The sequence below is a fragment of the Austrofundulus limnaeus genome, unplaced genomic scaffold (assembly GCF_001266775.1).
Source record: "Austrofundulus limnaeus strain Quisiro unplaced genomic scaffold, Austrofundulus_limnaeus-1.0 Scaffold33, whole genome shotgun sequence".
NCBI classification, from domain to species: domain Eukaryota; kingdom Metazoa; phylum Chordata; class Actinopteri; order Cyprinodontiformes; family Rivulidae; genus Austrofundulus; species Austrofundulus limnaeus.
In genome coordinates, this window is record NW_013952435.1 from 1101338 (window position 1) to 1115648 (window position 14311).

Sequence of the window (14311 nt, forward strand, 5' to 3'; positions counted from 1 at the left end):
CCAGTGAAATATATTTATGTTTGTGGTTGTAATGTGACAAAATATGGAAAAGTTCAAGGGGTATGAATACTTTTGCAAACCACTGTATGTCTGCCATTCTGTCGTTCTGTCTGTGGGCAATATTACTCAAAAAACTTGTGGACGGATTGTCATGACATTTTTACCACATGTGTGTACTGGCTCACGTAACACACCTTTAAATTTTAGTGATGTTCTGGATCACGATGCGGATACAGGAATTTTTTTCTTTTAACACTGAGATCGGCAAAGCTGTGATGCTTTCACGGGGCATGGGTTTCAAAGTGTCCAGCAGGTGGCACTGTAGTATTGTATGCCCCTTTGTAATTCTATTACAGGATGGGGGAAATTGGTCTTGGCGGAGGTTTGCACTCGCCGAGTGCTTCTAGTTTTCTATATTTTTCAACCAGTACAGATTTCTCGTATTTTCTTTGACGTTTTATGAACTATTATGTTACCGAATTTGCGATGGAACTACCAAATAAGGTCTGGACTTAACTACAATTTGGCTCAGACTCTGGCTCCAACATGTCAGGCTGGATGGACAAGTCTTTCCTTGTTGACATCTTTTAATTCTTTTTTAAAGAAAAATCTGCATTGCTATTTAGTCAGAAACCTTTCTATCAAACCAGAATGGATCAGTCTGGGAGCTGGAGAGGGGATGGGGTGAAAAGTGCCTCATTTGGATTTAAAGAGACAGCCTCAAAATGAGTTAATCTGAGACATTTCAGAAAAGAGGTGGGGCTTGGGGAGTTATAATAAGGAGGAGGTCAGTTCCACTTTGTATAGACCCCAAAGGATTTAAAAGCGGAAAAAGAAGGATTTAAAAACATGACATCTACTTTAAGCATGAAAGAAGTAATTATAGCTAAAGTTTTTAGGAAAATCTAAACTGGAACACACAACAAGTTAGTCAGCAGCTGATAATTATTTACATTGTTTGATAACAACAATGTCCTGTTTATTTACATGAAAGGGGCGGGGCTTAATTTTCTACTTGCTTTGTTTTCACTTCTCCCCTTCGGTTCAGTCTTTTGGTTTTGTTTTACACCAACCACAACTTATGTACAATAACTACTGTCCTGCTTGTTCCTACAAGTTTCTGTCTTTGTGTTGCAAAAATAAAGAATGGTAGTTCTGCAGAGAACGGCTTGTTCTTCTGTTGACTGAGCTCCTTTGCAGCCAGCATGAACCCGCTGCTCTGGTTTGAAGTGGCAAACTCAGAGCATCTCATGAACTAAACAACAGATTTCATGAGACTCTAAGAAAGTAATCATTGGATGAGCATCAACTGTTCAAGCCAACTTGATTTAAAAGAAATTTTTTTAAGATCCTGAGCTAAAATTTGATGCAATAGTCGCTCGAGACCTTGTAATTCTGCTGCAACCAATTCATCTAAACCTCTTATTTTTCAACATAGTTTTAAACTTTAAAAATCTTTAATTCCTGCAGAGGTTACCATGTTTACCGGTCGACAGGCTCTCACAGATGTTCCTGTTTTGTTTTCGTTCTCTCGCAGGAAGATTCAACTCTGGAATACGCCTTTTGTCATTCACTGAACACAACGTGGGTAAGTTTTGCACCAGTCCTCAAATCCCTTTGTTCTGTTTAGGAAAAGTCAAAGAAGAAAAAGGTGGGAGGTTAATGGCACCAGATGGTCACGTGCTCCATCCAGCTGTTCAGCTCATGTGGTAYCTTTTTGTTTTGATCTCAGCTCCCCATTCAGCTGAAATTGCAGTCATTATGTGACAGGACTACAGCGCCTCAAACGCCTCCGCTGGGAGTCGCAGGGGTTCTGCCTTTGTTGGAATCCCCTTTTAGTCTTTGTGTGCATATTCCCCCAAGTGTGGTTGTTCGATCCGTTCCCAGGTTTTGGGTTCCTGTGACTCAGCAGGCTCTCCTCCCTCGGTCTTCTCTCAAATAGCTGAGTTTCTTTTCTAACCAGAGCAGAACAATAATCCTGGAAACGATAAGCATCGCTTTCCCCTATCTGTTACACAAATGTGCTGAAATGTCCTGGCTCGAAAGCTTTGCTTTGTAATTAACCCCGTGCATCTCTTTGTGGTAAGTTTTTGTTGTGGACCAAACTCAGGATGCTCAGTGTCGGGGTTCACCGGTCCAGTCTGGAGGTTCAGTWGTGTTTTTGATCTTTTATGATGGCACTAACTCAGAATGATGATTACTGACAATTTCACCATGTAAGGCTGCGTTCTTCAATCTGCATGAAATTTCCTGTCTCTTGTTTGGATTGGATTTTTTTCACCCTCCGACCATCGCGGTGAAATGAAGTCATGCAGCAAGACTGGAAGAGATTTTCCTTGAGTTTTAAAGACACGCCGAAGACATTTAGCCGAGAMTCGTCGTTCTTCTCTGTCGCCACGTCTCGATAAGACGTTGGCTTCGCACGGAGTCGGTTCTGACTTTGCTCAGCTGTCGGCCCGACTCCACGAGGCAGGTGATGAAGAGGCTGCAAGCTCTCTGCCCCCTCCTCCTCGGGGCCCAGACGAGATTTCACTGCTGACACATGGAAAGCAATTACACCGTCTTATCTGATTCTGACTTCATCTAAAGCTCCATCCATGTCAAACCTGCTTTTCAGAAGCAGGGCCCTGAAAGTATGCACTCAAGGAATTAAAGCAAAAAAATGTATTTTTTATAAAACGTTCCTGCTTTTCCAAGTGAGGCTTAAACCAATACATTTATTATTATTACTGTCATGTTAGGTCTGGATTGATGTTTAAGCCTCATTTGTCTTGCCTGGTACGTTGGCAGAAAATAAATAATCAAGCAATMTCTGGAAAAATATAAAAATATCTGCTCTCTGTGGGAAAGAACGTGGGCTGAACAGTTAGAAAAGCAAGATATCCAGCAGACAAACTTGTGTTTGACTGGTTGCTCAGCGACTCCGGTCCAGTATCAGAACYAGCTAATGCACTAAAAACATACCAAAAGGACTGGCCTAACAAAAAAATCCATTTTTATTGCCTTCCATCAATGGAAAAAAGGGTGATGATGATTCTCACGGACCACTGAATGGTTCATGAGAAAGTTTTTACTGAATGTGGTGATWGCATTTTGTGGTAAACCCACTTCAAGGTGGCTAACAACAAATTGAGCTTAAACTCTGAAACRTCTACCTCAATCACTTCAACATATATCGAGTTTAAGTCTGATGAATAGTAGCAGAGAGTCATTCTTTATACATAGTGTGAGCTCTAACAAGTCTCATGAAATCTCACCATTTCTAATGAGGCCAAAAAGGCTATAAATCTGTCATTTCTCTTCATAATATGGTTTTTACTTAATGCTCTGGAGTAAAAAGGTGGTGGAAGATWTGCATCCTGTTAGAAAGAGGCGAAGTAAGTGTTTACAGTTACTTGAGTAACTTTTTGGAAAAATATAATTAAAATTATTTATTATTATTATTATTATTATATTGCTACTCTTGAGTAAAATTTCAAACTACACAAGAACTTCACTAAGAGACCTTTTGTTCATATACCGTGTATATTTTATATACRCACAGGTTTGTTTTTATATCCCTGTGGGGACCGTGGATTGACTTCTATTCATATTTTTGGTAATTTTATAGCCTAACTCTGATCATTTACCCTAAAATTAACCTCACAGTTATGTACCTGACCCTAAAACTAACCTAAACTCAATTCACACCGTGGTCCTAAACTGATTCCCCCACCTGAAATTAGTGTCAGTACCCGTGGGGGCCGGGCATTGGTCCCTACAATGCACATTCAGTCCCTACGAGACTAACTTTTTCTGAAAAATGGTTCCAAAGATGTAGCAAAAACAGCCCCCCCCCACACACACACACACATACTGACTGCAAGTATTTCATAAAGATAAATTTAAATAAATTTTCTTGTTGGAAGTATTTCTATTTGTAATTATGTTATTTACTTGTAATAATTTTCTTAATTTTATTCTTTAAAATAGCTGAATTTGCATACACCTTTCTATTTTTTTTGTCAGGCTGATGACATCATTTTAACTTATTAAATCACGTGTTATGATCAGTTACTCATTGCTCAAGTAGCCTCTTTAGAAAATACCTTTTTACTCTTACACGAGTACAACTTTTGGGTACTTTACCCACCTCTGCTGTTAAAGAATATCAGGCTTTTATTTTGACTCGTCCTCTTTGCTTTTCTTCAGACGACCTCGACAACACAAACACAAGTTGCTGTGAGATGCTGAAGGCTGAACTTCACCTGYTTCCTGAAGAAGCCACAATGAACTCATCCACTCACCAGAAAGTATGGGTCTCATCTAAACCCCATCGATCTCCTCAGATTGTACATCACATGCTTTCCCTATGGCTAACACATGCACTTTTAATCTTTGTAAAAATGAATGGGGTGGCTGCCACTCAGGAGGTGGAGGGTGGATGACCTCCGGGGTCAATCCCCAGCTTTACCACTTCACTTGTCTGAGTGTTCTTGAATAATAAAAAAAGTAACATTTCTCAGTAACGTGTTCTTCTCATGTTGGRTATTTGAATAAAAGTTCTACAAACTGAAACATTCAGACTAAAAATGCTCAGAAACTTTTGTTTTCTACAGCAACCGTTAATGCGCTCCTGCAGCCTCGGAGACACAACCGCTCAACCCACCACTCCTCAGGCTCTGATGCGGTCTGCAGATCAGTGCAAGGAGAGGAAAAAGATCTGTCGACAGCGACGTATAACACTTGGTGAGTGGAGTGTTGATTTATGGAAAACTGCTCCTCTGATGTGACTCAAGCGTTGTGTCCTTTTTTTTTTTTTTGCAGCATCATATATTCCCCAATCCATGGATCAAATAGGAAACAACACAGAGAAGGTACTGAAAACTGTCTCCGATAATCCTGAGGTGGCACACCAAAACCACAACAGAATTTCAGTATTTAAAAAGTTTTAACTTGAAACATGCTCCATGCTTACGAAGAATTCTGTACAACCAGCATGTCTGCAGCTTCTTTGTTCTTCCAGGATGTAAACAGGCAGGAGGCCAAATCTCTCTGTGAGCTGAACACAGAAGGAGTCTGTCAGTGGTTTACCAGGATCGGACTACAAAAATGTCTGCCTTTCATCAGAGGTAAACGTACTTTAAATGTCTCATCGCCRATATTAGTTATAAAATACCATTGCTTTATGTTTTAGTCTATTACTGAAAGATTCTAAAAGCATGGTCACTGAGGTAGTCTAAAAGATCCTTGGTGGAAGGGCACCAGGGTTGTAGGAGATTCACCTGAGATGCTGAAGTCTCTGGAYGTTGTGGGGCTGTCACGTCTCTTCAACATCGCATGGAGGACTGGGACAACTCCTGTGGAGTGGCAGACTCGGGTGGTGGTTCCCATTTTTAAAAAGGGAGACCAAATAGTTTGTTCTAACTATCGTTCAACACTTCTCRGCCTCCCCTGGAAAGTTTACTCAAGGGTGTTGGAAGGGAGGCTCCRATCGAYTGTCAARCCTCGGATTCAAGAGAAGCAGTGTGGCTTCCGTYTTGRTCGTGGAACARTGGACCAGATCTTTAACCTTGCAGAGTTGCTAAGAGGGTCGTRGGAGTTTGCGTCCCCAGTCTACACCTGTTTTGTGGACCTGGATAAGTCTTATGACCMTTTTCCTTGATGCATTGACTTATCCAGTATCTTTATGCATTGACTTATCTTTATGACCAAACAGGAGCTGTGTTYGCATTCTTAGCACAAGGTCACAGTCGTTCTCAGTGCRRGTTGGACTCCACCAGAGCTGTCCCTGGTCTCTGAGCCTGTCTGTGGTGGATCAGGATCTCAAGGCACAGTTGTTGAGAGGAGGATGTCTGGTTTGCTGTATGCAGATGATGTGGKTGTCYTCAGGCCAAGAMCACCAATGTRCAATGTGGCAGTTGGCAACTAGGATGAAGGTTAGTTCCTCTAAAGCTTGGTTTATAGTTGATACATTTAACGGTGCAAGGGAGCACACGCCAAAAGTGACGCAATTGCACTATCCCTGCCCCTGTGCGCTGGCCAAGCGCAGTGTCTTGGCACTTCCAAATTTCTGTAACTCTACGAAGGCTGCGTGCGCTGCGTACCATTCAGTTTGTTTGCTTGTCAAGGTTTTGCTCTCCTATTTAAAACATCTCACAAGTTATAAAGTGTAATGCCACATGTCCTTTTGAAAAACAACAATGTAAGCATCACACCTCCACCACTGCGAGGGTGCACTCACACCCTGCGTGAATACAAAAAGCGCGACCAAGGGTATACCCAAGCCTTAAATCTAAGGCCATAATTTTCAACCGGTAGAATGCCCAMACCRGGTTGAGGGTGAGGGTGAGTGGAGGAGTTTAAGTATCTGGGTGTCTTGTTCACGAGTGACGGCAGAATGGAGTGGGAGTTGGATCAACAAATTAGGGTCTCGTCCTCAGTAATGAGGGCAATGCTTCAGTCGATTGTGGTGAAGAAAAATCTGAGTCCAAAGGCACAGTTCTCGATTTACTGATCTATCTACCTCTATCTAACCTTTAACTATGGTCATGAGGCGTGGATCATGATTGAAAGAATGAGATCCTGGATAMAATCGGCCAWACGTAGGATGGCCAGGCTCAGCCTGATGAGGATGAGGACTTTGGAGCAGAGCCTCTGACTCCTTTTGATGCTCCTCTGCATCAAAAAGAATTAGTTGAGGTGGTTCATCTGGATAGGATGCCTCCTGGAYGTCTCCCTTKAGAGGTGTTCCGGGCACCTCCCACYGGTAGGAGGCCCCGGGAAAACCCAGGACTCTCTGTAACAGATTTTGAATGGCTCAGAATTTTTAGACCAAACTAACTTCAAATCCATTTTTTCTTYACAGAGGCTAAACTGTGTGGAGGTGACATCGCCTCAGTGGATGCAAACATTTTGGACATCCTCCATGTTGTCACCGTGGAGGACAGGGAGCAGTTACTGTCAGCCATTTATAACGAGCTTCACCCTCCCAGCACCATGACTCAGACACTCGACTCTTTGCTCGGTATCAACCTTCGTTTAACATCACTCGTTAATAAACGCAGATAGTTTACAGATGTTTCTTTTTTTTAATCCAGAGTCTAATAGCGTGGAGACATTTACTTCTACTTTGGCCTCCCTGACTCAGTCCAGGTCCTCGCCACACGTAAGCTGCTTGAGTAGGAATCAACGTTCTTTCAAGCTCAGGTAAAGCTGATATGGTCTAAATCTAAGATATAAAACAGACGTAAAGGAACATGTAGCAAAAGCATCAAGTTCATTTCAGGATAGTCAGCAAACAAGAGTTCCAAGAGTTTCTATTCTTGATTTCACAACTTGATTTCTCATAAAAAAAACCTTTGGTTTCACGAGAATAAATCTAAACAATGAATGTCAGATGTGATGATCCCAAAACAACGCTGCAGGCTGACACGTTCAGCACAGCCAGCCCATGTCCCAGCATGCCATTGTAAGAAGAAGACATTCATTAGTGTCCTACTGCATTTTTCTTAATTAGCCTCTTTGTTCTCTGAACGTCTTCCTGCAGTTGAGTACCAATCAGGAACAACCATAAAACCAAAAGACAAGCTGAATTTTATTTTACACAGAAACGGCAGCCAGAACCAGGTGGTGTCTCGGAGTTCCCACATGATAGAGATCACAGTTAACGGTGAGTGAGTGAAGTTGCCCGTATTTATTCAAACATTTAAAAAYACAAAAAAATAAAAATAAAATAAAATTCCGCAAAACACTGAAATTTGCTAATGAAGCTGAAAACGAGTTGGAAAATGAAACAAAATWATATAATCTAAAAAAGCAAAACAAATAATAAAGGGAGCACAATAGTAGCTAAATTTAAACGTAACTAAAGGATAGCTAGAACAAAAAAGATGAGGGCTAGATAAGTGGTTGAAAATTAGTTAAAGAATAGCTAAAAACTAAAAGCAGGAACATGTTAGCTAAAAGTAACAAAGGGCTAGCTAGAGGCTCTAGGTAGCTAACAGTTAGCTAGAGGCTAATAGTTGCTGAGAGAAACTAAAAGCCAAACAAAGCTAAAGGCTAACCTAAAGTTTAGAAAGCAGCTCAGGGATAGCTAAACCTAAAAGCAGGAAAATGTTAACCAAAAGTACCAAAAGCCTAGCTAAAAGCTAAACATGGCTAAATGCTAGCTATACTGTCAAAACAGCTAAAGGTTATTAAGATGTTCAAAGTAGCGAAGAGAAGTAGTGAACAGGAAAAGAACAGTGTGAATGCTGACTCAGCAGACATCTCACTAAACAAATTGTTCGCCTCCTAATGCTGTGTGCTTCTTATAATATTAATATTCTCTTTATCAGCTGAAGAAAACCCAGGCGTCTGACTGTCTTGTTACCATCCCATCCATGTTTTCTTGTAGCATCAGAACGAATCATTCATCTCAGAACTCCGAAGGAAATAACTGTGGGAAAACTCATGGATATGTGTATTAAAATGCTCGGAATGCCCGACGATCGGAGCTTTTACACATTGAAAGAAAAGCAAGGTGGCGTAATTAATATCCATCATATCGTGTTATTTTTTTAAATAATAAATGCGTAACGTTTTTTGTTTCCATTTAAAGATTCGCCAGATGATCTTTGTCCAGATCAGCAGATTGGGACGTTACTAACGTCAGAAAACAAACAACTGGAGCTCCACATGTGTAAAACGGTAMACAGCTTAGTAAATTTAAAACAATAAGAACAAACTATTAACAAAATTTTACAATGCAGGAGAAACGAATGAGTTCTGCTTCGCAAAATAGTCCCAAAACCTCCAGTGAGAAAAGTAACATGGATGGAAATGTCCTGGAGAACCAACCAGCCAAAGAAGACAGAATCAGGGAACTAAACCAACAGGTGGACTCGCTACAAAACGTCGTCCTGCGGGTACGTAGATGTACTCGTTAATTTGATTTCCAGGTGAATATTTGCATCTGAATCTGATTATTTTGCCTTCCAAAGATTCAGGAGCTCCACCACGGCCTGGTAGCTTTCTGCTCGGAGCTGAAGAACATGGACATGGACGTGCACCGGCTCGGTTCTGCTGAGCTGAAACAGAAACTGGAGACGGTCAACGGCCAACTGAAGGAGAAGAGGCAGAACCTGCAGATTCTCAGGGACACTTCCACACCTCACAAGAACAAGTCCGTGCAACGTTTCTGCAAACTGATTCACATCTCCAAATTTTGACTCYACGTGTCTTTTCCACTCAGGCAGCTGGAGGTCCAACTCTTGGAAAAGATGACTAAAAACTGCCAGGTGTTCCAGGAGGAAATCACCATCGTGCATCTCAATCGTCAGGCGGCTCATCTCCAAAACGCCTTGCAGGAAATCAGCTCGAAGGTACCGCAGATAAAATCGTCACYTTTCAGTGAGCGTTTGCATCGGAGCAGAAATCAGGATAAAAAGGCCTGCAGTGGAGTTTTTGATTGACAGTTACGCCAACATGTGGGAAAGCTGCACGGCCTGAGACGGAGAATGTTTTCCTTTCTAAAAATAAAACACGCAGAAGAAAAATGATATCAGGAACAAAACAGCTCCAGATACTGATAGAGGCATGTTTGATATGGACTAACACTTTGTTTATTTTTTGCTTTTTTTCCCCTGCCGCTACAGAAACAGCCAAGTCACTTGGTATTTTAGAAGATTGATGTCATGCTATCGAGCCACTTTTTCCTCAAAGATAATTAGAGACTTCACGAGTACAGAGGATTGTACAGAATGTGAAACTATTTGTTTACTCAGATCAGCAATTGTTAATCTAATTAAAGGCCTGTGTCCCGTGTCTCTTGCCGGCTTTCCCACCAGATTTTCAGACTAAAATCATTTTATGAGATACGGCYGAGCACATTCTCATGTCCGATGCCTTGTTCAGACGATGTGCTGAGAACTGACAGGTAACATTTATCTTGTGTCGCCAGTTACTTTTATATCAGGAAGGAGAAACAGACCCAAATATACTTTTCCTAAAAGTTACCACTACAGCACATGGAAGTCTCTGGGAGATAAACACGGAGTCTGCATCACAGTCAGTCGACCACCACGACATAATGATCGGCTTTAACAGAGATGATACCACAAGTAGCTCGCAGGAATCCAAAATAACTTGTGAGTCCGACCGCTAAATTCCAACGGTTCCTCATCCAGCCTCCTGGCATACTCTTGCCCCCCCACCCCACCCCCACATGGCGTGTGAATGCCTCGCAGCGATGGCTGCCGCCTCCTAGAGGTCAGGGGTCAAAGCTAAGGCATCTCTCTCTAGACAAGCGAGCCAGACAGGATATATCAGCGGAAACGCAGCCGAAGCCCTTGACGAGGGTCTAATATGCATCCCCCCCCCCAATGTCTTCGGTTTTGGATGCACGCCAGAGAGACGTTTTCTCTTCATATTCTGCTTGTTTACCCTGAAGTTAGGAACAAATCCTGGCCTACCTGGGCCAGACACGGGGTGCTTCTTGGAAATTCACGTGAAATTAAAATTCGAGCATTCTTTGAAGATGCTGGGCTRCTTCCACAGAAGATTTTAGCTCAATATTTATAAAATTAGATTAGCTGTGGCGGCCATCTTGTAATTGGTTATTCAGTTACAAACGTCCTACATCCATGAGATATTTTGCTGACAAACAGGTGAACTGTTAATGCCAACGTTTTAAGCAAAGGTGTTGAGCACTGAGTTGTCCTCAAACAAGGTGTTAGGGATGATGCTCTGCAACTACCCCATCAGATCAACATCAAACAGGCACATAAACAGACATTTATGAGTTTTAAACCTTCCATGCCTCGGCCCCCAAAAGAGCAATACTTTCTGCCCCACTCTGCAAATGCACAATACTGCAAAAATGAGTAAAGAAACTTTTATTCACTTTTCAGTAAGTAGAGAATTAGCATTTCCTGTGAAAAAGCAGTGTGAATGCTTCATGCCGAAAGATTTCTGCTGATATTTTTTAAAAATCTGAAACTATCCTAGAAAAGTAGCTGGAATAACTGGAATTAGCACAAAGAAAAAGAAAGCTCACAAAAAGGCGAATTCAGCTGAAAAAGCTTTTAAAAAGTGCTGAAATTAGCAGAAAGGAGCTGAAAGAAGCATAAAAAGCTTAAAATAACAAAGCAGCACAATTAGCAGAAGAATGATAAGCTAGCTAAAAAATGAAAAAGCTAAAATGGTTAAAATAGAAGCTGAAATTAGTATAAAGGAGTTAAAAAAGCAGAACTAGAACATAAAGTAAAAAGTACAGTCCAGATTTATGTCAGAAACAAACAGATATGTCAAAAAGTATAAATTGCTGATGTAGCAAAAGTCAGCTGGAATGTCTTGAAGAAGCTGAACATTTTGATATATAAATAGTTGAAATAGCAAAAAAAATGCGTAATTAGATATGTGTCGAATAAGGTACGAAAAAAATGATCTCACTAGTGTGACGATGATTTGCATTTACATATTTATTACATTTGTTTAACAGAATAATTTTAATAACTAATGAGTTTTAAACATTATTATATTTTTACTGAAAACTTTAACAACAAAAGAATAGAACAAAATAAATCAAACTTCTCTAAAACTCTGAAATAACAAATATATTATAAATTACATTTTTTAATGATTGAAAAACAGATTTGATTTAATGATGATTTAAAACATTTCTCAGATTTTATTTCTTTATTTATGTTTATTTTCTTATCTTCCTTCCAGTTTTCTGAGTCCCAACATGGTTTTAAACACATCTGGCAGTGGCGGCCATCTTCATATAGGTTGAGTCCAATAGTGAACTAGTTGTAAACCAACCTGATTATTACTTCCTGAGAGTTTTGTTACAATCTGAGCAGTGAGTCATGAGATATTCATCTTAAAATTAGAGTTGATTTTATTTACTAATGGCAAAGATTTTCAGTTAGCACTGTTTGGGATTCGATCAGCTGCTACCAYACCAAACTTTAACCCAGTAATTATAAAACTGACCAGGTTATAGTTAATTTTATGTTTGCTATGATCACTTATATCAGAAGTTAACCCAATAATTACTTTCAGAGATTTCAGTCATTTCTGTTCAATAATTTAGAAAACAAACAATGACGACGAACAACTCAAGCAAATCAAGTTCTGCTGCTTGAGATCAAAAGCAGCAGGAATCTTTCAGGGAAAATCAGAAAACATAAGATGCATGAGAGATAATCTGACTCCTCCGATCAGCCACAGTTTTTAATCTGACTGGAGTCATATCAGTTTCTCACAACAGGAGCTCGTCCTCAGAGGACACACGAGGCCGCCGATGATGAAATATTTCCTTTTTGTTTGTGATTCAGGGTCGGCCTGCGAGACCAAACACTGGGCGGCCCGGTCCTTATTTGAACAGCGGCTCTATCAGTTCCCAGACCGCTCCTCGGCTCTGACCTGCGTGTTAACTCTGATTAGGTCATATGATAAACATTAGTGCTGCTGCTTTTCCCACAAACTCAGCACCTAAAAAAGTGTGGCCTCGGGGTGGCAATGTGACACGGGGGCCACCGTTCAAAGCCGGAGCCGCGTGCGTCCTTTCATGGCATCTCGTTAGGGTTCCTCCAACGTGATAAAAGACCCACAATTAAAAAAGAAGAAAAAAAAGAAAAAATAAAGAGGTGAGCTCCTCTGAGGATAGATGGAGATAGTTTTACACACTGGCCCATTTCTCCTCTGCGCTTCTCTCTGTGGCTTTTGTCACTCACATTCCTTTGTTGGTCACAGGCTCTCAAATGTCAGCTCTAAACATCCTTTTCTCAGTAAACACTGTGTGTTCGGATAAATTACTTCACGCTTCTCCAGAAACTCGCTCCGACTAAATGGATACCTACACGGCTAAGAAAAACACTGAATACAGCATTTTGTAAATGTCTAGTCATTTTAAAAGAAGCTTAAGTGTGTTAAGAAGCTCTTAGTGTGCAAAAGATGATGTTCTTGTGTTTGTAATTTTTAACAGTTCTAACATCACCATTTCTCATATAAAATGATTTTTGTTTAAATATCTGATATGAAAGGCAGCAGGCGACATGCATCCATTAAAGGAATTCTACACCTTTTTCTTTTGTCTGCTAAAATGCTGCGAGCGCTGAGAGATGAGYGGCTTTGTTGGAATTTAATGAAGAAGCWGAAATTAAGTTATTAAAGCCTAAAGATGCAGAACACTAGCTAAAAGTAGCAAAAACTAAAAGTAGCASAACAGTCGCTAAAAGTAGCAAAAGGCTAGCAAAAGACTAAAAGTAGCATAAGGCTACCAAACACATAAAAGTAACAAAACATTTGTTAAAAGCTGAAATAGAGATGCAAACAATTAATCGACTTACAATTAATTGTCAAATAATGGTTTATTAGATTAAAATTCCTTCCATTCGATTAACTGAAAACATCCATTTAAGCCTTATTTCAGTGTAGTTTAGACTTCATCCAGTAGGGGGCGCCGCTGCTCTCAGCCTGGCCTACTCTACCCCAGCCCTGCGTTGAGCTGAGCAGAGAGCAGCGTCATAATTATAGGGGTGTAAGAAATTTCGATACACTGAAATATCGCGAGATTTCATTTCCTGATACTGTATCGATATTCTAAAGCCCTGTATCGATTTTTTTATTAAGGTTTAAAATGTCAACTTTCCTGCCAGCTGTTCATTTTTATATTGTAGTTCAGCCTCTGACCACTGGTTGGCAGCAGTGAGCCAGCCATTTGGCTCCTCTGCCTCTTGAGGCAGAGGCTATTGTTAAGTGTTGGGTGACCATATTGTAAATTAATATTAAAAACTTGAAAAAAATATATATTTTCAAACTATTTATTGTCAAATTTAGTCTAATAATTGAAATAACGGATGAAATATGAAATATGAAACAAATAAAAAAAAACACATACAAAGCAGAACACAGCTAAATGTATCAAAAGTATGTCTGTGTAATATTAGAATTTTCTGAGACAATGAACTTTGGTTTTTCATTTTTTCCCCTGTAAGAGGTTTTTATTTAATAGAATTTTTGGACAAAAAAAAATCGCAATATATCGGGATATATCGTATCGTGACCCCTCTGTCATGATATGTATCGTATCACCAAATTCTTGCCAATAGACAGCCCTACTCTTATTTAGGTGATGAGACAGAAAATAAAAGTCAATGAATTGTTATTTTTATAACGTGACCCATCATATCAAAATGAGGATTAAGTCAAATTAGGTCAAAATGACCTAATTACATTTTCAGATTCTTGTCTTTAAAAGCTACATTTTGACACCTGGATCATTCTGATATCATAATTAAATCCATATATATGACTTAATTTATTTTGTTGGTTACAATAATAC

At 40.1% G+C, this 14311-nt stretch overlaps 1 protein-coding gene across 1 annotated transcript in view; it reads left to right on the forward strand.

Annotated features, from left to right (window-relative positions):
• The window catches only part of LOC106515894 (uncharacterized), a 23837-nt gene that overhangs the window by 5500 nt on the left and 4026 nt on the right, over window positions 1-14311 (forward strand). The window contains exons 2-14 of the mRNA XM_014005948.1: window positions 1538-1588; window positions 4192-4292; window positions 4599-4728; window positions 4807-4856; window positions 5006-5111; window positions 6848-7006; window positions 7080-7188; window positions 7590-7651; window positions 8378-8503; window positions 8582-8670; window positions 8733-8888; window positions 8964-9145; window positions 9215-9344. Of these exons, the coding sequence (XP_013861402.1) occupies window positions 1538-1588; window positions 4192-4292; window positions 4599-4728; window positions 4807-4856; window positions 5006-5111; window positions 6848-7006; window positions 7080-7188; window positions 7590-7651; window positions 8378-8503; window positions 8582-8670; window positions 8733-8888; window positions 8964-9145; window positions 9215-9344 (1451 nt within the window). The remainder of the gene's footprint in view (window positions 1-1537; window positions 1589-4191; window positions 4293-4598; window positions 4729-4806; window positions 4857-5005; window positions 5112-6847; window positions 7007-7079; window positions 7189-7589; window positions 7652-8377; window positions 8504-8581; window positions 8671-8732; window positions 8889-8963; window positions 9146-9214; window positions 9345-14311) is intronic.